The 22,567-nt window shown below is 40.8% G+C and overlaps 2 protein-coding genes across 5 annotated transcripts in view; both read right to left on the reverse strand.

Annotated features, from left to right (window-relative positions):
- Positions 1 to 2,451: 2,451 nt before the first annotated feature.
- On the reverse strand, positions 2,452 to 10,697 carry mazb (MYC-associated zinc finger protein b (purine-binding transcription factor)). 3 transcript variants are annotated; one of them, XM_017483592.3, is made up of 7 exons: positions 9,579 to 10,695; positions 9,203 to 9,353; positions 7,827 to 8,164; positions 5,580 to 5,836; positions 5,410 to 5,473; positions 4,334 to 4,505; positions 2,452 to 3,308 (listed from the first exon to the last, which is right to left on the reverse strand). In XM_017483592.3, exons 1-7 carry the CDS (start codon positions 9,609 to 9,611, stop codon positions 2,986 to 2,988), a joined length of 1,338 nt encoding a protein of 445 aa, XP_017339081.1. In that variant the 5' UTR covers positions 9,612 to 10,695; the 3' UTR covers positions 2,452 to 2,985. The 3 variants fall into 3 exon arrangements, with proteins under 3 accessions (XP_017339081.1, XP_017339082.1, XP_017339083.1); XM_017483593.3 differs by having other exon boundaries at positions 5,580 to 5,833; positions 9,579 to 10,693; XM_017483594.3 differs by lacking the exon at positions 9,203 to 9,353 and having other exon boundaries at positions 9,579 to 10,697.
- A 470-nt stretch (positions 10,698 to 11,167) lies between these two features.
- taok2b (TAO kinase 2b) overlaps positions 11,168 to 22,567 on the reverse strand; it is a 50,413-nt gene continuing 39,013 nt past the window's right edge. For both annotated transcript variants that reach the window (XM_017483591.2, XM_047159621.2), the window contains exons 17-19: positions 22,122 to 22,334; positions 18,195 to 18,377; positions 11,168 to 13,829 (exon numbers count right to left, since the gene is read on the reverse strand). In XM_017483591.2, coding sequence (XP_017339080.1) covers positions 13,038 to 13,829; positions 18,195 to 18,377; positions 22,122 to 22,334 — 1,188 coding nt within the window. In that variant the 3' untranslated portion in view covers positions 11,168 to 13,037. The remainder of the gene's footprint in view (positions 13,830 to 18,194; positions 18,378 to 22,121; positions 22,335 to 22,567) is intronic.

Below are 22,567 nucleotides of genomic sequence, written 5' to 3' on the forward strand. Positions count from 1 at the left end.
ATACATCCCATTAATATTTTGTACTGAATCCAAGCCTACAATTTAAAATACCTTTAGAGTCTTATTAATTAAAACAGGGTAGAGTGGTACAATAAGGCATTGAGATGCAGTGCCGGAACTCTACTGATTCCTATAGGAGAGGTATTCAGCTTAGTGCTAGATGAAGAATAACCTAAACATGATTCAGAGCTTAATAAACAATTACTGATTAAACAAAATATCCAATTACAAAAAAATTTAAGTTAGTGAATGACCACAGAATATACAGTACCAACACTGAACTGCTCAAACTAATCACTCCAATACAAAAAAGAATTTTTTTGTTCTTTTTTTTTTTTTTTTTAAATCTCAACCGGTGGCATATATACTCGTTTCTGGCTATTAATTCAGTTGTTTGATTAAGCCCTTCCTTTAAACACTTGCTTCACACAATGAAAAAAGACAGCATGAATAACAATTATGGCCAAAATATAATTTTTCTTAGTCCTCTTAGAAGCAATAAGTTGCATTCATTTTGTATGAGCATTTTTTTTTGCTTGCAGTAAGAAAAAAAAGAAAAAAAAAACATCAATTAGCTCCTCTTTATGCATTTTATAATTTGCTTGAAGATCACGAAGCTGTAGTGTCCTATTGAACCGAGTCAACCAAGCGTTCATCTTTTTTCTTTTTATAACGAGGCTCCTTTAGCCAAGACTTCACTTGCTAACCAAATTCAATAAGGAAAACCATCCTGGTTAACTGTTTAAGGTGCACAATGATCCTGAATACAGCTCTTGCTTTTTTTTGTTTGACACATTTTACCAAACCGTTAATGCTCTAGACACAGTTATCAATTTTTACCACACACACCTACACCCACTAAATAAAGTTTAGTGTGAGGTGTTCCATCTCTGGAGTTAAGAAGACAAGAAAATTGTCAAATTGCTCTACACCTTTGTTTCCCTACATCTCCTCCTTCTGTTCTCGTTTTATGTGACCTCTTTTTTCCTCAATTCCTTTTCATCTCTTCATGGTTTAGAGTGTGCGAGTAGAAAGGTGTGGCAGAGAAAGCAGAATAAGAAATACAGTAGAAAGTCACAATCACAGTATCGTTGTATCCTGCAGCAATAAGAGTGAAACAGATTTTGAGAACAACAAAAAAAGGAGAGAAATCCAGCCAGTGCAATCGTACTTGGTACTGAAATTAAGTGTCAAATTGCCCTTGTGCCATTTTGAAGCCACCATGGACTTCACGGGCACCTCTGATCATGTTGCAATAATACACTGAAGGTCTACATCGTGCTGCGGAGACTGGTATACATAGTGTTCATGCGTATTGAGTTTCTTTTCTTATTTGCTACAGTGGCTGTGTAATTGGTGAGTGTGTGTGTGCTCAGCTAGCTGTGTAATAGCTATTTTCACAGTATTTGCTCAACAATGTGGATTGGTATGTTGAAGAGAGAGAGAGAGAGAGAGAGAGAGAGAGAGAGAGAGAGAGAGAGAGAGAGAGTGTTGTAGTATATACCAGGGCTATTCATCATGTAGGGAAACACAAGTCAACAGCCTAATGGTTAACAAAAGAGTGCTACGGTATATCTTTTTAATAATAAAACACATAAAATAAAATAACACAGTAGATCTATAATTTTATCAATATACATCAATCAAAGTAATCCTTTTTATTTGTGATAGAAAGCAAATCTGCCTGGGAGCCAGGCTTCTATGACACATGGGATAAAATATTTATGAATCCATCAGGATCGTTTTTTACCTTTCGTTTTGATAAAAAAAATTATTATTCATTACTGGTGATCTTTTTGGCAATGAGACAGACAATGCTGAACCTTCACATAAACATTTGATCATTCAGTAATATTATGAGTAAAAGACTAAAAGACACAGTGACAGCCACCACATAGTGATTATAACTGATAAGAAGTGGAAGTCACTGTGTTCTTGCAAATAATAAGGCATAATCCGATCAAACTCCAAAGCTGGTCTATGAAGGTTTCAGCACTCCCTAAATCTGTTAATGATTTTAAAGATTTCTTCTCGAACTTTTGCCAGACTTAGCCACCTCACTTGCTCTATCCGAAACACCTACTTCCAAAGACGAGGCAGTGCAAGCAGCTTATGCAAGCAGTTTAATGCAAGCGGTTAAAAAACAAACTTGATATCGGATCAAGAAACCGCACCATGCATACACTTAATCATTTAATTTGCAGAATCAGTGTGCAGTTGTCGGGTTAGATCAGAGGCACCTACATTAGGGCTTTTGTAAGCCACATCCAAGCAAACAACACTCATAACTAAACACTACGAGACTGGAGGGCTGTTTTCTGTCTAGTTAACCATGTCATGTAAATTTCGCAGGACTATATCCTCAGAAAAATGACACTAAGTCTAACAATTCCAAAAGCAGCAAAGTGCTTCAGATCTATCAAGTTTACCCCCCCCCCCCCCCCCCCCCCCCGCCCCCGTACACTTTTCATTTCCACACTTCGTTTTCTCAAATCCATCAACATCAGGAACAGAAATTTTGCTCATCCTTCTTTGCAATCACTTCTGTAAGATATATATCAACCCATTTAAGATCGAGCTTCCTGTCTTGCTTATATACAGTGAATGTTATATGACCTGCCTGTGCAGAGAGGACTACCTCTTTGAAAAGAAGTTTCCTGATTGCTTTAATATAAAGAGGGCATGTTCATTTTTAGTTGATGGTTCCAGAGCCCAGAAGTTTTATTGATTGCTATCACAATGTAAAGACTAGAAAATCAATTACAGCAACTTTATTATAGCATCATTAACAAGCTGGATTGTTTAAAAAAATAAAACCTGCTAACTGAATAGCCCTGGTATATACCATTCTTATAAACATGTCCTATGCATCACAAAGGTATGTACAGAGATCTAGTTAGCTAGCTGGGTACTTGTGTGTGTGTGTGTGTGTGTGTGAAAATTTGAATGTCTGTGGATATAGATGTGTGTTACAGGCATGCAGTACTAGCTCTGTGGCTCCTGTGCGATGCAGGAACAGTCGGTGACCAGCAGGTCCACCATGGTGTTGGTGCTCACGAAGACAGCGGGTGCCGGCGCCATGCTGCTGCTGCTCAGCACCACCGTGCCATCAGGTGCGCTATCTCCACTGCTGCTGCCCGGGGGATTGTGAGTACCCATGTGGCCCTGCAGCTGTGTGAGGGTTTTGCAGTGCACGCCACACAAATGGCACACTAGAACAGAACCGCTAGAACCAAAGCCACTTTCCTTCCACTCCTGACCGTGGTGCTTCTGAGCATGTATGCGCAGGTACGTGAGCGTTGTGAAACCTAGTAAACAGAGTGTGTTTACGTGTGTGGTAAATACACTCACAACAAAATGCCCTTAATCCACAGCGTAAAATGTCTATTTAAATCCCCACGATGTATTAAGCACAATTAACATTTACGGCACACAAAACTGAAATGGTAGGTGAAATAGGAAATGGAGCTCTGTATCAGGGATTAAAAATTGTCTTTTTGATTCATATTAATCAGTCCATACAGGATTTTGCAAAGATTTATTTTGTGATTGTTACAGCCAAAATTGCTTAATTTTGCTGCGTCTTTTAAAAAAAATAAATAAATAAAAGAAAAAAAAAGTTTGCACGGAATTGTTTTGCACATCGTTTGTTTCTCAGTGATGTTTGTTGGTAAACGAGATCTTTTAGCTGTACTCGTGGTTGACGCACATGAATCGAAGAGGTATTTGGCTGAATGTGCATCATGAGGACGTCACATGGCCCAAATCTGCAGAAAATCTGGGGTACTTTTGAAAGAACTGCAAGCTCCTCCGAATACTGCGGTGTTTGCGTGATTTCGTATTCATTTCTACGATCGAAATCCTGGAGGGACTGATTTATAGAGACGAGGTATTTCTTTCGCCCTGGGTGCATTTCTACTGAGGTTTCGAAACATTTTAAGCAAAAACTAAAAATGTTGATAGAACTACAGCCATGGATTCTCTGGCGAAGAAATGCAGTCAAAGCTTACGAGTTCCTGAAAAGTTCGAGACAAAATGCCCTGCAAGTGATCTATATATGATTCGAAAGTATTTTCAAATTCTTTTGTCACACCTCTCGTACTCGCTAGAGGGTGCACATTGTTATCATTTTTTTGTGGTCCACTTTAAAATATTTAAGAATGGGTCAATGTGTGAAATGTTCAAGTCATAAGATGAAATTAACTAACTAAATTAATAAATGAATGAAAAATATATAAAGACTTTGCCTTCTCCTTGAGAGCAAAGTGATTAAAAAAAGAAACACACACAGAGAGAGAGACAGAGAGAGAGAGAGAGAGAACACAATACTCACTTCTGTTACACAGGTGGCAGGCATGATGTTGTGACTGGTTGTGCACCCTCATGTGATCAGTGATGTAAGCGGCTGAGAGCAGTTTGCCACAGATGTGACATGGAACCTTCTCCTCATGCCGGATCATATGAGCACGCAGTCGATCTTTTGTGGCAAAACTCGATTCACACGTCTGAAAATAACAAAACGAATCCTCACATTATTGCAGCAAAGGTGAAAATACTCATTCGTTTTTGTCACGTGTAGCAAGTCATGCAACACAACACGCCCCAACAATTAGCTTGCAGTTCAAACTACAGAAAGCAAAGAAGAAATTAAAAGAAGAAAGAATGAAACTTCAGGATGTGCCGTTATAAGAAAAGAATCATTTTCGGTGTGGTAACGGTAACCGCGCTTTGCGTCAGGCCACAACACACCACCTCAGTGTTAATTATTAATTACACATGTCCCAATGTGTTTTATTCCTCTTATACTACAACATTGTATTCATGAAAGAACAGCACGTTGTTTGTTTTATCTATTTATAATTATGTTTAATGATGTTGGAATGCCTGTGAGACAAATTACTTCCTGCTAAGTGACTGCTCCCTAATCAGGCGTCCTTTTCTCGCTCTCTTGACGTTAATAAGGCAAATGATGCTGCTGAGAAAACGCAAAACCCTCCATCCTGAAGGCTTTCTTGTGTCAGAGAACTTACAGGAACTGCTTTACCTTTGACAGTTATAAAGCACGGGCACTGGAGACTCTTTCCGAAAATGCTGAATAAACGTCTCCTTACAAAAAACTCCACAATTTTAGCACACGTTTTATGTGGAGTGTCTTCTATACAAGTCTCTGTAGAAGTTGTTACTATAGAAATGGTAACGTATTAAAACAAGCTCACTATTATATATATACCATCCAGCCAGACCTACCATCAGAGCTGCTGTTAGAGAAAATTAATCAGCACCTTCTGACCAATCAGAACTGAGAATTCAAAAGCACTGTTGTATAAAGTAATGTAAAGCCTGGGGTTATTACATAATGATTTAAAATAGATTCTTTAACATCTCTCCATAAACACAAATGCATCATACCGGACATTTGAAAGGTCGTTCTGTAGAATGAACTTGTCTGACATGGCTGTTGAGGTGGTCAGGGCTACAGGAAAAAAAAGAGAGATCAAATTCAGGCTCTAAATTTGACTTAAAGGTATTACAGCTACAAAAAAAACACACGCAGTATAATGTTTGTTTGAGTTTCAGACCGAGAAAAGGCCTTGGCGCAGTGTGGGCACACGTAGGGCTTCTCGACGCCACCCTGGTGTGAGCGCACGTGGTGGCTCATTCGGTCTTTCCTCTTAAAGCGCTGCTGGCACACAGGACAGGAGAAGGGCTTCTCATCCGAGTGCGAGAGCCGGTGCCGATTCAGGTGGTAGACGTCCCTGAAGGCCTTCCCACAAGTCTCACATGCATGGTTCTTACGCACCACGTTAGCATTTGGGGTTGGGTTCACTGGCCTCTGCTTGACACAAGAGAAAGAAAAGGGCAGACACGTCAAAGACCTTTAAAAGGCGTACATAACGTGCACATAGAACACTGTAAATTCCACACACATTTATGAACTCTTATGTCCCACAACCTACCGGTATTATTACAGTGCCTTGTTTATTACATTTTACATCACAGTGCTGTCGAATTCTCGAATCCGATCGGTCACAAGGTGTTGAATATTCTATTACAACAGCTCTGACAATAATGTAAGAGTAAATCATCCACTTACATTGATTCACTTGGTCTAATACGTATCATTTCTACACTAGCAGCACATTCAAATGGACTTGTATGGTGGATGCTCCACAAAACCTAGTTATAAATGAATTAAAAAAACATGTTCTTTAATAAATATTTTAGAAAATCTGATATCAAACCTTGTGTAAGCAGATGCTTTATTAAGCATTTTCTTCTGCAGGAGAAAAATCGGAATAGAGGTGTTTCCTCTTTCTGTTTTTTTGTTAAAGTGAAGACAGGCTGAATATTTTGTATCTTATTAAGTTCGAGAGGGAGAAGAGAAGAAAAAAAAAAAACGGACTGTTTAGAGCTGGTATAATGTAAGTGACAACAGGAAATAACAGATGTTCCACAACATTAAACTGATCAGTAAACTGATCAACATAAACTGATCAGTTTGATCTTTCGGTCTTTCATTAGTAAAAATTTTAATTGCTGGCAAACTGCGGTGGTATAAGACGAGTAAAACACTGGCATTCTGTACAAGAAAATAAATCAACTTTGTGTGGTAACAGTAACTTCGCTTTGTGTCAGACATCACCACAGCACCCTGTCTTTATTATTTTCCTGTAAAAGCACATTCCCGAAATGTTTTATTCCCCTTAGACCAACTATTTTTTTAATCCATGAAAGAACAGCACGTTGTTTGTTTTATCTATTTATAGTTATGTTTAATGATGTGGAATGCCTGCGAGACAAATTACTTCCTGTTATCACTATGACAGCTCCCTTACCAGGCTTCCTTTTAACTCTCTCTCTCTCTCGACGTTAAGACAAATCATGCTGCTGAGAAAACGCAAAGACCTCCATTATCAAGACTTTCTTGTGTCAGAGAACTTACAGGAACAGTTTCACCACTGACAGTTATAAAGCGCGAACACGGGAGACTCTTTCCGAAAATGCTGAATAAACGTCTCCTTACAGAAAACCTCACAATTTCAGCACGTTTTAATCTGTTTATGTGGAGCGTCTTCTATACAAGTCTCTGTAGAAGTTGTTACTATAGAAATGGTAATGTATTAAAACAAGCTCACTATTATAAACCTGTGATTTACCTTGCAGCCAGACCTACAGTCAGAGTTGCTGTTACAGAAAATTAATCAGCACCTTCTGACCAATCAGAATTGAGAATTCAGCAAAAAATAACAAAGCCTGGGGTTACTACGTGCATCACTTCTTCTTTCCAACTCGTATCCCAATTTCAATGAGACTGCCCCCTAGTCATTATCGCTCGTAAGGAAACTAGCGTACACTCTGAAATATGGCTTTTGCTCAGCATGAGCCATCAGTCTGACGCAGAATATGAACAAGACACTGAGGAGTGAAACATCCAGCTGATGGCAGGACAGTAAGTTTATTCTAGAGTATATTAATTACAGGCTACTTAGTGAAATTGACTTGAGGGCTAATTGACTTGTGGTATACTCAAACATGCTTTTTCACTTGAGGCTTTGCAGTGGAAAATCCCCCAGCATTTATATGTCTGCAGGTCTACACTTATGATGCAACTTCTTAAATTTAAAGGACAACAGAATAAAGCCTGAAATTTTCTAGATTAAAAATTTCCCACAATTCAGTAGAATTAATAAATCCAGATAATTCAGCCGTCAGATAAGTGGCCATTAGACGTGATATTGATTTGCCGTACTACTATTCTTGGTCATATCTTTGACCTGAATGATGGAAACCCATCAAAAAAACTAACTTGAGCACACGATACTCACCTGGACTGGCTCCCCCGTCGGCATGACGATGGCTGTTGGGGGGGGGAGGGGCGTGACTGTGCTGGCCATGGCTGAATCACTGGTGTCATGAGTTAGCAGCGGCTGCTGTGGAGGTGGAGCGGGAAGCACTGAAGTGGGTGGGACTATACTGAGGTGGAGGAGGGACAAAGGCTCGGTGGCCTCTTTGGAGCCACTTTCCCGATTCTGGGAGGAGCCTCCCTTTAGACGCACACCTGTGTGAACAGACTGGTGCCGCCGCAGGTTGTAGCTATTTTTGAATTGCTTGTTGCAGATGGCACAGATATGAGCAGCACGGCCTGGACGAACTGGTGGCTTTTCTGGAGGAAGTGAAAGAGAGAACATGTTTTAGGGTGCAGTCACATTTGCAGCATTTTGTTCATTTGAAGCTAATCTTGGGTGTATTTTAGCCCTCAGTGTGGTTTATTTGCATAGGCGAGACCACAGCAATCACACTTGAGTGTCAACTAAAGCAACCGGTCTAAAAGCAAGAAGGTCTTGGCCTGCTTACAAGTGAACTCTAGTGTGGTTCAATTGCAGCGAGAAAGCGATTCGACTCTGAATTAATCCGACAACAGGAAGTGCCCAAACATGCAGTGTGTTTCTGGGGTGCAGGCAGCATTTTCTGAGTGGATAAACCGCTAAAGGACAGAGGTGTCGTGCTACAGAAATAAGCGGGGTTCTGGATATTTGGTCCAACGAACAAAGAGAGTATATAAACAATGGATGCATACAGAAAATATATTTGAAACTTGTTAATAATATAAATTATATAATAATTTATTGAGTGCCGGCTCGGTGTTCTCAGGTGATTTTTGTCATTTCTATGAGCACTTGGTAAAGTTTCGTTTATATTGTTCCTTCTGCATATTTCTAACCAACAAATGAAAGAGTCTTAGGAGTAAATTTTCAGCTCTACATGCCCCTGAGCCATTTTTTTTCCTTTTGGGGGTCGTTAAATTATGTTAAATTACGATGCGGTACAATACCAAACAGCAAACAAACAAATCTAACAATCACTCTGAATCAGACTCGAGAAATAGACTAATAGTCAATGTCTCAACAAAGAGAAGATGATAACAGGTGGTGGGGGGGGACTAAAAAAATTATAATGTACTAAAAAAACAGTACATTTCATGTACTAGCATTCTGTAAGTTTAGCTAAAATTTTTTTTTTACAGAAATATAACATTTAAAAGTGAGCTCTCTGTTTCCCCAGTATGAGATCCAAGTAACAGATGTAAAACACCAGCAGAAATTTCACAACAGAAGGACAAAAGTAAGCAGCATGTTCTCTTCCCTTCCACATGAACTGGATGGATGTCTCTCTCCAAAACCCTCCCTTCCCCTCTTCTTACCAGGTACAGGGTCCTCACTGAGGGCGGTGGTGTCCACAGTCGATGGGGGCGTGGCTACGGACTCAGTGGGCGGGCTATGAGGCGAGCTCGCGTGGACCTGCATGAGCTCTGATTGGAGAGAGCCCTCTAGATGGGTTTGGGTGGGCGTGGTCTAAGAAGACAATTCCAAAACACTTAAGGGCTTGCATCCCACACTATTCCCTCTTTTTCAGCATGAAGTTAATTTAGTCGCTGTTAGGGACTGTAAGAAGTGTGTGGTGTAACTTCTATTTAAAAATATATATAAAAAAATAATAATAAAAGCACTGATGAGTGTAAAAAAATAAAAATAAAATTATAAAGAGTTCCACTAAAACACACAAAACAGACAGCTCACCTGGAAGAGAAAACTGCTCCATGCAGCATCCATGTTGTTCCGCAGGTAAGATAAACAACTACAGACTAAAACTTTCGGCCGCTTTTAGCCGGGTATCATTTAACATAAGAAACCTACCAGCTGCATTGCGATAATAATAATAATAATAATAATAATAATAATAATAATAATAATAATATCACTTATTGTCGGATACACTGAACTATCGCAGTGATGGATTAAAATCAGTGTATCTGGACAAAGGCGTTCAAACCGGATAATTATCACCATACATGTATATGGAAACTAACCGCACTGCTCGATCAACCGTCGGAAACTTCAGACGCAATTCAGCAACTCGGAGAACGAAAGCAGTAATTGTTAGTTATACAACCTGACACACAACATGCATCAAAACACATTGATTTGATTCGGTTTTCAGACCTTGTTTTAACCGTCACACATTATAGTATTCACGCGTTTTGGAAAAGAAAAAAAAGGGTTAAAAAAAACAAAAACCGAACCGATTCATAAATCTGTGTTGTTATTCTTGTCCCCCTCCCCTGGCTGTTAACTCCCCCCCCGCCCGCCCCGAACAGGCCAATCGGGTGTTTTGGTCGAAGCCTCGGTGTTGCGTTCACGCCGTGACCCGGGCAAGTGGTGCCGGAGCCCGGCCGCGGCCTACCGCTCCACCTCGGCGCTTCCCTTCGCACGATGACATCTTTCTTTTTTTTTTTTCCTTTTCTTTTTTTTTTTTATCGCGGTGCTCACTCTCGCTCTCCTCCCCCGCCTCCCCTGTCTCCTTTCTTCCTTTTCTTTTTTAAATTCCTCTTTCTTCTCCCCCTCCTCTCCTTTTCTCTCTCACCGCTATGTCCCCGGTTGCTCTTAAAGGGATGTGGCAGCCGGAGTTAAACCCCCCCACCCCGCCCCCGACTATTTCCGTCCGAGTGAAGAGAGAGGGACAGTGTTACACCCCGAGCCGCACAGTACCGTGCTGAATAGTATCTTAAATACTATAAAGGCATGCTATTTTCACATGCTATTTAGCACGCTAGCGTGCGGTTTCGGATGCAACCGACTTGCATCGAAAGCGCGCAGGATCAGGATCTCTGCCGACAAAAATAAAACGGCAACGCGTTTAACTGCGCTGACGTCACAGGACCGGATTCACTAGAGAAAGCATAAAGCACATAAATAACGGGCAAGCCATGCGTGTCTTAAAGGGCACGTCCCAATGACGCCGAGGAGCTTTTTCACTCTGGACATCATCAGTATGATTATATCATCATATTATGAATATATAACCACATGTCCCACTGCAGTGCTGAAACAGTAAACCAATACCATAACCCTGTTGAAAAAAAATCCCCACTATATTAACACATTCTAATGGTTTTCACTACAAATATCAGTACAAACCATCAGCTAACCATTACCGGTCCTTAATGGTATCCACTAGACATAACATGCCACTAGTAGTTTACCAGTAGGGACCATTACAGTCTCCATTAAAACCAATACAATTCCCATTATAACCATTACAAATTCTAAGGGTGGTTGTTTTCAGCAGGGGAAATCATGACCCCCCCCCCCCCCCCCCCCCCAAAAAAAAAAAAAAAGATTACAAATTAGCCTATCTTATTGAAAACTCAAAATAATGACAGGGAGACATTTCATGTTTAATATTAATTTATTACCTTTTAAATTACTTTTTATTTTGTTCGACATTTCCAAATGACCTCCTTCTTTCAAGCCAGAAACAGCTTAATGTAAATATTTAATAAGTTTAAAGTCTTTACTAAAATGTCCTCTCAGCAAAACCTGCTCTATCCAGTAGTCACTTTTACAATCCGCCTACACATACTTGAGATGAAAACACATATCCTAAACAAACACGAGAGCCTCCTTTACCATCGTATGTGAACTCAGACATGCGCCGGTCCCGTCTGGGGTCAGCTCAGTCGGCATTAGCCCTTACTTATACTATTTTTAGAGCAGATCACAAAAAAAAATTAAAAAAAAAAAAAAACTGCTCTGAAACCAGTCACTTGGGGCATAAAATACATTTCTATGGCACGTCATCGGCCCTCCCATCAACTAGATATTCAACAAACACGAGTTGTTCTGCATGCACTGTTTTAAACCAAGCACAAAGGATGTAGATTATACAGAGTCATCGGAGCTGGTGTTTCTTACTTTTTTTGTGATCTCTGAGGAGCAAACACTGTCTTGGTGATCACCCTTTGACTGAGGAATGCACGATTGTTGTGTGTTTGTACACTCCAATCATTTTTATATACATCTGTTGATATTTTTTGGACAAGAATTTCATGCTTTCTGTAAGGGCAGTTTTAATTTTGCCAAAAAGAAAAAATATATATAATATAGCCTCAATATTCCCTCATGAGGCCTCTAGTCCTTTACATTCAAAAACATCCAACATTGAATTAACTATTATTTAATCTCAGAAGAGGTCTCCCTTCATGTGCGATTTCCTTAATATTACTGATTGCAATCCAGTGTAACTAGAGAGTTTGACATTCTTACTATTTTCAGAAAAAGACTCTTACCCAACATGGTGTTCATGATTGGTTAAAAAAAGTGTCAATATTACTGAATTGCGTACAATTCGGCCAACACGCATTCGTACAAATTATTAATAATCAAATGTTTGTAACCATTGATAACTAACACACACCAAATCTGACAAATTTAAGTTAACGCAATTTCTTTTACAAGGTAACTGGTTAAAATGGGCTTTTGTTTTTGAAAACAAAAAACAAAAATGTGCACATGATAAACTCCCCGCTGTAGCTAAATGTTCAGAGTATTCCATTCACATATTATATCAAAGTTATGATGATTATCATTACTATAGAAAACTGTGGACACAATGCTTTAACACTTCAGATATTATATACAATAAAAGATCCACTTGGTGGGAACCTGACTAAATGTCTACGATGGACAAGTACAGTAGCCTTACGTATTCAAATGTAGGTTACAAATACAAATGTAATTTTTTTTGTACATTAATCTCATGCACTGGAGCAATGCCCACGGACACAAATGTTATTGTAAAGTCTGACTTTTTTTTTTTTTTTAAAAATACACGCGCACACAGTTGTGTAAGCGTGGAAAGACATAATTGTAATCTTAGAAACATTCTGCATTCGTATCTTGAGTACATTCGCAAGTATTCTCCATCACTTAATAGAAATTTATGTACCACTTCATTCCTTTATAGCTTCTTAAAGGCAGTGGTGATGATCCAAGCCAGCCATGTTTAACATTAAAAAAAAAGAAACACCTACGATGACCAACAGCTAAATAAAAACAGCAATAAGGTGTGCTCTTTCTATTTCTCTCCCTTTTAAAACTCTCCTATTTAAAATGCATCAGATGAAAAGAAAAAAGAAAAGAAAAAAAAAAAAAAACCAACAATACCCAAACAAATCTTCTGAGGATTTATATTCTGCTCTAAGAGTAGGAGAGATGTGAGCCATTGGAGATGTGGGAGGTGACAGAGGTACTGCGGCTCAACACTCCATCGGCATTCGGTCCTCCACCCCCAGACGCCGTTCTACGTAGTGGCTGAGGGCTGTTCCTCAGAGCCATCAGGCTTGGGCCTCTCACCACTAGCCCCCCTCCACCTCCTCCGTATACCCCCTGAGAAGAGGAGGAGGAAGACGAGGAGGAGGATGAAAGTGAGATGGAGGCTGGTGCTGGAGGAGGAGGAGGAGGGAGAAGAGCCAGTGACTGAGAGGAGGAACGAGAGGGAAGATGATGTGGGAAGGCATGGGGGTGGACGAGCTCAGCTCTCCCACCACCTCCTCCCCATTCCCGCTCTTTTTCCCGATCCCTATCCCTCTCTCGCTCGCGGTACAGCTGCGGTGTACTTTGATGGTGGTAGTGTTGAGCCAGGTGGTGGCGATGATGATGGTGAGAGGAAGAAGAGGAGGATGATGACGAGGAGCGGGAAGAGTGGTGCAGAGGGCCCAGGGCATGGGAGGAGGATGAAGATTCAGAGCGGCTGGGACCTCGGCGTGGGTGAGCGTGTGGGTGGGGTGGTGCACCTCCATGGCTCCAGTGCCCAGACTGATAACCCTGCTTTGGATATGCCTCAGAGGGAATGCCTGTCAATGCCAGGCTGCTGAAGCCGAGACGCAGGCTCTCTGAATCGAAGGCCTCGATCTCACCCGCTTGACGCTCTAGCAGTGAACGGATCCTCTCAGAGCGTTCATTCTGCAAGGACAGCATCTCCTCTTCTATCTGCACAGAGGCACAGGGTTTAAGAGCTTAATGTCAAAAATCTCACCTATGCTCTCTTTCAATACAAGGCTCACAGATTATTTTAAAATTTGCATTTTGCTCTAGTCAGCTTAAAGGTCAGGTAATTTTCCTTGCCATCAATCAGTGTCTGTGCAGAGCACACACTCTCCAAGTCTGTAAAAACAAGACCTCAGCAGTCACATATACACTCACTGTCCACTGTATTCGAACACCTGTCCATTCATACAGTTATCTAGTCAGCCAATCATATGGCAGCAGTGCAATTAAACAAAATCATGCAGCTACAGGTCAAGAGCTTCAGTTAATGTTCACATCAAACATCAGAATGAAGAAAAAGTGTGATCTCTGTGTCTTTAATTGTGGCATGGATACTGGTACCAAATTGTGCTGGTTTGAGTATTTCAGAGACTGCTCTAGAAACCGTCGTGTGTGAAAATCCCAGGAGATTTGGCCTGTAGTGACTTTTGATTTGGCCCACCATGCCATATATGAGAAGAGGGGAAAAAAATGCCATTGACACAGATCTTCATTTCCAATTTAACATAAAATTTATTTTTATTTTTAAGTGACAAAATTGTAAATTGAAATTAAATGTAGAGAATAAAAGTGAATTTGACTTTTTATTTAATGTGCATGCATACTTCAAGGTCAGCGAGTATTCTGACACTCAACGAACAGGTAATAATGCAAAGATCCAGACAGTGGCACACAGACGAGAGGAAATTTAAAAACGTTTGGCAATGTGATTTTTTTTTTTTGTTTACTGAAGACAGTTCAAAGGCAGTGTGTCTAGTTTGCAAACAGTCAGTTGCTGTTTTGAAAGAGTACAATATCCGTCGTCATTATAAAACAAAACATTCTTCAGGTTTCTCAAAGTACAGCGGCGAGGTGCAAAAAGGGAACGCTAACGAACTGCTTGCTAAACTTCGACCTGAGCAGAGCGAGCTCCTACGTCCTTCATCGGCTCAAGAAAGTGCCAGACAGGCCAGCTATTAGATTTCCACACTAATTGTTAAAAGTGGAAGCGCCTTCGCTACTGGAGAGTTTGTCAAAGAATGCCTTGCAGTGGCTGCAGAAGCAGCGTGCCCTTCTCAGATACAAATGTTCTTGCAAATCAGCTTCTGAAGGAATACCGTTTTCTGACGCATAGGAGGACCTATCACAAGACATCGGTGAGCCAATCGAGGCAAAAGCTGCTGCCTTTTCAATAGCTTGCGACGAGAGCACTGATATATCTGATTCTGCACAGCTGTTGGTATTTCTACATGGAGTAAATGAAAAATTTGAAGGTGACAAGAGCTGCCTGGCATTGAGAGTCTTTCTGGTATTTCTAAAGAAGAGGGGACCTTTTTTTTTTTGCTGTTGAGAGAGTGTTAAAAAAGAATTAATTAAAGTGGGAGAATATGGCTGGCATTACCACTGATGGAGCCCCGGCGATGGTAGGGAGGAAATCTGGGCTTGCTATGTTGGTGTCTCAGAAAGTCAGTGAATATGGGGGGAAGTGGTAAAGTACCACTGTATTTTACATCAAGAACAGCTATGTGCCAAATCCATCGGGCTTGTGGATGTGATGTATTACGTCGTCTAAAAGTGTTAATTATATACGCTCCAAGGCGCTCTCTCACCGGCAGTTTAAGGTACTGTTGGATGAGATGGATGCGCAATATGGTGGTGGTGTACCACCAGGAGGATAGATGGCTGAGCTGAGGAAAAGTTCTCAGGAGATTTTTTGATCTGCGTGATGAGATCAGAGCATTTCAGGACACCAAAAATGGTAATATTCAAGTGCCCATGGATAAGAAATGGCTTTCTGACCTGGCCTTCCTTCTGGATATCACAGAGCTGCTCAATGTTTTGAAGGTTCAGCTCCAGGGAAAAGACCAGATTATTACCCAGCTTTTTGATCACAGCAGAGCCTTCAAACAAAAACTACTGCTGCTCAGAAGACATTTCTCAGCAGGTAATATTCACAATTATAATATTCACAATAATTTTATGCGCAGTTATTATTAATAATAATTATATTTAGTTTGCATTTGTATCCAGTGGTGTCAGCTTTGGTATCTTTTGTTAATCAAGCTGATAAAATTTGTGTTAAAGTTCTCTTAAATGAGTATGGATTAACTCCTTTCTTTTGTCGGTTATTTATTCTCTTTGCCTGTTTTTACATGCCTGCTTTTCTCTTCTTTCACTCCCAGTCTCACACTGCCCCCCCCCATCCAGGGAATTTAGCCCATTCCCGCTGTCTTAGAGAGGCAGGCATGATGAAAGAGAAGGTACCAGAGTATGATGCTGTTCTTAGCAACCTTATCCAGGAGTTTGACAGTCGCTTTGAGGACTTCAGACAGAATGCTACTGATTTTGAGCTGTTTGCTCAAACCTTCACCATCAATGTGGATACAGTCAATAAAGAGGAGAGGGACCGGTTTTTATCAGCGCTCAGTTCAAAAGCCGGCATCTCTGATGGTATGGGGTGAATTAGTGCCTATGGAATGGGCAGCTTGCACTTCTGGAAAGGCTCCATCAATTTTGAAAGGTGTATACAGGTTTTAGAGCAACACATGCTTCCATCCAGATTCCATCCCATCTTTACTTCTAAGAGACTCTGCCTAAGATACTCTTTTTATATCCAATCATGTTACCATGTTGGCAATTAACCTAATTAGTTACAAAATGTTCTCAGCTGTTTCTTTTTAGTAACACTTACTTTTCCAGCCTTTTGGTGCCCCCGTCTCAACTTTTTTGAGACATTGCAGCCGCCAAATTAAAATGGTACATTTTCTCAGTTTAAACATGTTTTCTATGATCTAGTGTGAATAACACATGGGTTTATGAGATTTTCAAATCATTGTATTCTGGTTTTATTTACATTTATATATATTTTAAAGAGCATCCCAACTTTTTTGGAATTGGGGTTGTACCTCTGTAAGCAGACTTTCAGTCTGATAAATTTGAACAAGTATAAACTGAGAATCAAATTAACTGAATCCCACCTACATAATATCCTGACTTGGTCAGTAAGTCAGCTGCAGCCCAATTTGGAAAAATAAGGACCAGCGTTATGTGTCTCTCATTAGAGGTCACTGATACTGCAAGCATATGGCTGTATTCGTTTTAGCTTGAATAGCTGTATTCGGCATTGAACTCTATTGTACTATAAACGGGATGTTTATGTACTATAAGTTGAACTACAAAACTTTGAAAATTAAACTGCATTATTTAAGCAGATTACAGAGTAATGTTTAATTTATTTTTTTAAATATTATGAAATAATAAATCATTAAATCATTATGAAATCATAAATGAGGGGAACCATGGCAACCTTAATTTTAATATAATACAGTGTTATAATGCAATGTTTAGTTTCGGCCCACGGCCCTCAATCAAGTTGGATTTTTGGCCCTTCATAGGAAAAAAGTTTGGCCACCTCTGCTCTAGAGCTTACACAGAATGGTGCACAAAACATCCTGTGTGCGGAGGGTCTGCAGGCTGGAACACCTTGTTGGTGAGAATGTGTTCAGAGGAGAATGACAAGATTGGTTTGGGCTGACAGGAAGTCTATAGTAACTCAAATAAGCACTCTTTACAATTGTGATGAGCAGAAAAGCATCTCAGCATGCTATGCTTCAGCCTACAGACCTTCCGCACACAGTATGTTTTTTGTTTTTCACACCATTCTGGGTAAACTCTGGAGACTGTTGTGCGTGTTAAAATCCCAGGAGACCAGCAGTTTATGAAATACTCAAACCAGCCCATCTACTACCAATATCCATGCCACGATGAAAGTCACAGAGAAGTTTTTTTTCCATTCTGATGTTTGATGTGAACATTACCCAAAGATCTTGACCAGTATCTGCATGATTTTTTGCATTGCTGCCACATGATTTACTGATTAGATAACTGCATGAATGAACAGGTGTTCTAAATAAACTGGACAGTGAGTGTATATGTAAATGGGATGACGTTGGGCTACTGATCGGAAGGTCATGAGTTCAAACCCCAGCACTGCCAAGCCCCCACTGCTGGGCCCTTGAGCAAGGCCCTTAACCCTCAACTGCTCAGATATATAACTGTAAGTCACTCTGTATAAGTGCATCTGCTAAATGGCGCAAATGTAAATGTAAAAGCATTGCCATTACTTTGCTTCACTTTCCCCTATTAGTATATCCACTAAATTAAATAAGACTAAATTAATACTTAAGACTACTTAATTCAAAAATGTCAACACTGATGAATGAAATTTAGTGTGCCTGTAACTGGTCAGCACTGTTAAATGTCACGTTGAAGATTAATGGATAACAGTGAATGTGTTATCCATGAAACTTTATGCTAAGGAACCCTTACCCTTTGCTCAAGCAGAGCTCTACGAATGGACACTCTCTGCTCCAGGTCCTTGACCTCTCGCTCATGCTGCGAATCAGTGTGGATCTTGATCTTACTCTGATATGCATTCAGCAGCTCAAGTTCCTGCTGCAGCTGCATCTTCAGTGCCTGATACTCTGCCTCCTGGGTCTCGTCCAATCTCAACTGAAGAAACAGAATACATAAAGCCAATGAGGCATGGCCTCAGGGGAAGGGGCAGAACTACTACCCATCCTTAATTTCAACTGTTGACATGCCATGAATATAGAGAACAGGCACCATATGTAAAGTTAAAAAAAATAAAAAAATAATAAAATGCAGCTTGTCATGTTGCTGGAAATCAACAAAGCACAAAGTCCTTTATCCTCCAGTGGGGGAAAAGTTTGTAAAGAATGGTTACAAAAAGTGCTGACACTCAAGACTCTCAATATCAATGATACATTTTTCTTTGCTAAATAACACATTTAAACCCGCTACTCATAGGTTATATGGAGCACTATACAAGTCCCTCTGGTTACTATAGAAATCATAACATAGAATGTGCACATTAATTTTAGCCTGTGATTTGCCTTGCAGCCTGGTATTACTATCCGAGCTGCCATTACATGATTTACATGTTACATGATGCTGTTACATGAAATTAATCAACACCTTTTGAGCAATAAGAATCGAGAATTCAACAATGTTGTGGTATAAGTGGCGCTGAATAATGACTACAGGGTAGGGACAGTGATATTAACTGTGACTATGAGGACACAGCCCACACTGTGTAGCAGCCATCAGCTCAGTTTCATAATTTGCAACTTCAAGTAGTTCCATTTCACCCCTTCTATCCACCAGAGGCAGAACATGACACTGATGCAATATTTGCTATAAAGTCAACACTCCCAGCATCCTTGAGTAGGAGCTGGAATAGAACATAATGGCCCAAGTCACTTTTCTCTACATGCCAAAGCCCACTTGACCACTTGTAGAGCAGCTTGGGATTTTGGTCAGAGCTACAGTTTTTTTTTCTTCTCCTCCAAACCCGAGATGCTTTTTTTCTTTTCTTTTCTTCAGTCTTTTCTCCCACCACAGCGAGTGTGGCCAATTTTTTTACTAAATGGTAAAATGGCGCTCTTATCCAAAACGCTTTACACTGTGTCTCATTCACCCATACACACACTCACACACCAATGGTAGCAGAGCTGCCATGTAAGGCGCTAACTTGCCATCGGGAGCAATTTGGGGTTCAGTGTCTTGCCCAAGGACACTTTGGCATGTGGAGTCATGTGGGCCAGGAATCGAACTGCCAACCCTATGATTAGTGGACAACCCCCTCTACCACCTGAGCCACAGCCGCCATATTGGCTACATATTGGCTGTGTGGCTGCCCATCCATTGCCTAATGCCACCTGCAATTTGCCAGTGGACTTATGGGAAACAACTGCTGCAAACCATGCGCATTCAGCCCAAGCCACTACCGATCTATGTTTGTGCAACCAGTGCCCTACTGTCTTGATATCAGCCACCAGCAAAACGCAACCTTCTACTCGGAGGCTTTCTACACAGAATGTGAAGGAATGCTAACTCAATGAGTGTGACTAGCAGGTCTAGACCCCAATTCTGAGGCCGTCCAGGTATAAACTGGCCAGACAGTGAATCACAAATGCTCAGGCTTGCACTGACCGACACAGTATAAAGGCCAGGAAAATATGTGAAGACCAATGTGAAGATGATTACTCCAGACATGGATCAGATAAAATAGCGGATTTTGAAATTAAAGCCACACACAATGGCTTATGCCCTACTGCAAAGCCTGATAGCCAGTGGTCCAAGCCTCCCACATGGTGCTCAACTGAGACACATGATGACAGTGTATCTGTGGACTTTTTCAGCCAGATAACGAACCAACAACCAACTCGCACTACTTGATTCTAGTTCTGGTATTCAAAGAGGGCTCAACCTCTGCTAGCCCACTGATGCAGCTGGCAAGTTCCAAACCAGGCATAATTGCCATCCTTACATAGTTTACATGGTTACGTTAAAATATTGCACCTGTGTATTGGACTTTAAGCAGCCATCATCCGCATGTCGAGGCTCTGGTGAGAGCCTTAACCACATTCCCCCTATGGAACTCTGCATCGCATTACTGGTAGTGTCACCAGTCAAAGTATTATGCTCTGATCTATACTGTCCCAGTCTTGAATGCAGACATATTGACAACTGCCTGACAAGAGCTTATGATACTAGTGCATATCTGCTATGGATGCACAATTTTATGGTGATTTTCCAGTTGTCACTGGAGCAGCTGCTCATCAAAGTCTTATTTTAATAGCAAGGCACATGGCTTAAGAAATGTGGAAAGTCTCTGCCAGGTTGGTCACGGTATAGTGTCAGGTGTGGTTATCACAGTCCATCATAGGTGTATGGCACAATACCCCAGGGCTCTACTGAAAGCCAGAGTGGCTCCATGGTTCAGAAAGTCAGGTTGAAAAAAAATGCTAGAAGAACAGGTCCTAGCAGCAGGATGCTTCATCACCAAACATTTGCATATTGGACAACGAGTCCTAAACACCTTACAGGGGTACAAACTCCAGTTCGATCATCTGGCCCAACCTACTCAAGGTAAATTTAGCTTGCCCTACATGTGTTGATGGTTGGATGTCTCCAGAGTGACCTTGTGGCCGAACCCAGAGTTCCTGCCTAAGGGTATGTCATCCAAGTTTTTGAACCAGGCAATTGACCTTCCAGCATTCTGTGAATTTCAATCTGCAGAACATTCCCTTCTGTATCCAGTATGAGGATTACAGTACTATTTGAACTGCATGTCAGCCTTTCATCTGTCTCGGTGCAAAGACATGGGGTACTCCCATGTCCAAGCACAGATTGGCCCATTGGGTGACAGAGGTTATCTACCCCCTACTGTGACATGCCATTCCATGTAGAGCATTTCATCCTCGTGGGCATTACTAAGAGGTGAACCGCTCCAGGACAGGTTCTCTGAACACCTGAGTTACCCACAGGGGAGTCCGTTCCTCATGACCTTGTGGCAGGGGTTATCTGGTATCTGGGTGTTAAACACTTCCCCTGGTGGTTCGGAAAGGTGAAACAGAACAGTGGTTATGAATGTAACTGTGGTTTTATGAACACCTGATAACCACCAGTGTTCCTTGTCATGCAAAACTGCCTGCCAGGCAGTTACAAGAGAAGAGGTATTTATAGCAAATACTGCATCACGTTCACATTGTGACTTTGCTGAAGGTCTCAGGGTGGTGTGCATTTGCAACAGAACATCCAGGTGTTAAATACCTCCTGTGGCAGTTATCCGGTGTTCATAGAGTTCACGGTTACATCCATAACTGCCATTTATTCTGTTTTAGAGAATAACTTTACAGCACAACATGTCCCAACTAAACCTTTGAACTCCATTCCAGAATCAGAGCATATTCAAACAAGTATGGTGACTGATGCTCAACATTAACTTCATTTGGAGTAATTAAGGATAAGGTCTAAACCAGAGAAGGGAAAAAAAAAAACCTGATGTAGAAAATGACCTATTGTTGATCTCCGATCAGGCTTGTGTCTCTTTGCTTGTATTACTGGATCACAGTGTAGTTTTTGATACCATGGGACAATATATGGTTAAGGTCTTATCCAACTGACCATCACCAGTTTGTAAATGTTAATGGTGACTTCTTCGTGTATACAAAAAATTGCAGTCTGTTTTTCATACATCATATACAAAAGTCACTTCTCGTAATTTTGTCCATTGAGTTTGGTTAATATTCCAACCCAGCCCAGATTTTTTTAAAATCACAATTTCTTTCCACCAACAAGGGCATGTCCTTAACAGAGCATTACAAGGGCCATGGATAAGGTAAAGACGGTGGGTGGAAACTGGGATTGCCATTTCCTTGCCTTACTCACAGCCTGTGTGGACAGCATGTCGTTGATGGAGTGGTCATACTGCTCAGCAAGGATGGCTAACTTGCGTGTCTGCTCGTCCTTCAGCCTCTTCAGCATGGCTTTATGATCCGATTTGGGGGTGTTTTCCAGCAGGTGGTTCCTCAGTGCCTTATACTGCCGCGTCTGGATCTTACATGTGTCCTGGAATTGTCGCTTGATCTGCAACTCCTTGGACTATAAGAACAAAGAATATTGAAGAAGGGGGTAATGATAGCATAAATTTGGAATTAAAATGTTTATATCACTCATGTTGAGGAAAATGCAATCTCCATCCAAGATGTGTACAAACCCTACCCTCTTGTTCTTCAAAAATAAATAGAATTTATATAAATAAATAAATAAAAGCTCAATAATAAAAAATTTGTCAGCAGATCCTGAAATACTCTACTTTTTTAAGGAAAGTGTCA

This window comes from Ictalurus punctatus, chromosome 13, assembly GCF_001660625.3.
Source record: "Ictalurus punctatus breed USDA103 chromosome 13, Coco_2.0, whole genome shotgun sequence".
Lineage (NCBI taxonomy): Eukaryota > Metazoa > Chordata > Actinopteri > Siluriformes > Ictaluridae > Ictalurus > Ictalurus punctatus.

Coding starts and splice junctions, on each gene's coding strand:
- mazb (XM_017483592.3), bottom strand. CDS start 9,611: ATGGATGCTGCATGGAGCAGTTTTCTCTTCCAG. Junction 9,354..9,578: donor GGAGCAGTTTTCTCTTCCAG/GTGAGCTGTCTG, acceptor TTGTCTTCTTAG/ACCACGCCCACCCAAACCCA. Junction 5,474..5,579: donor TGCGCCAAGGCCTTTTCTCG/GTCTGAAACTCA, acceptor TTTTTCCTGTAG/CCCTGACCACCTCAACAGCC.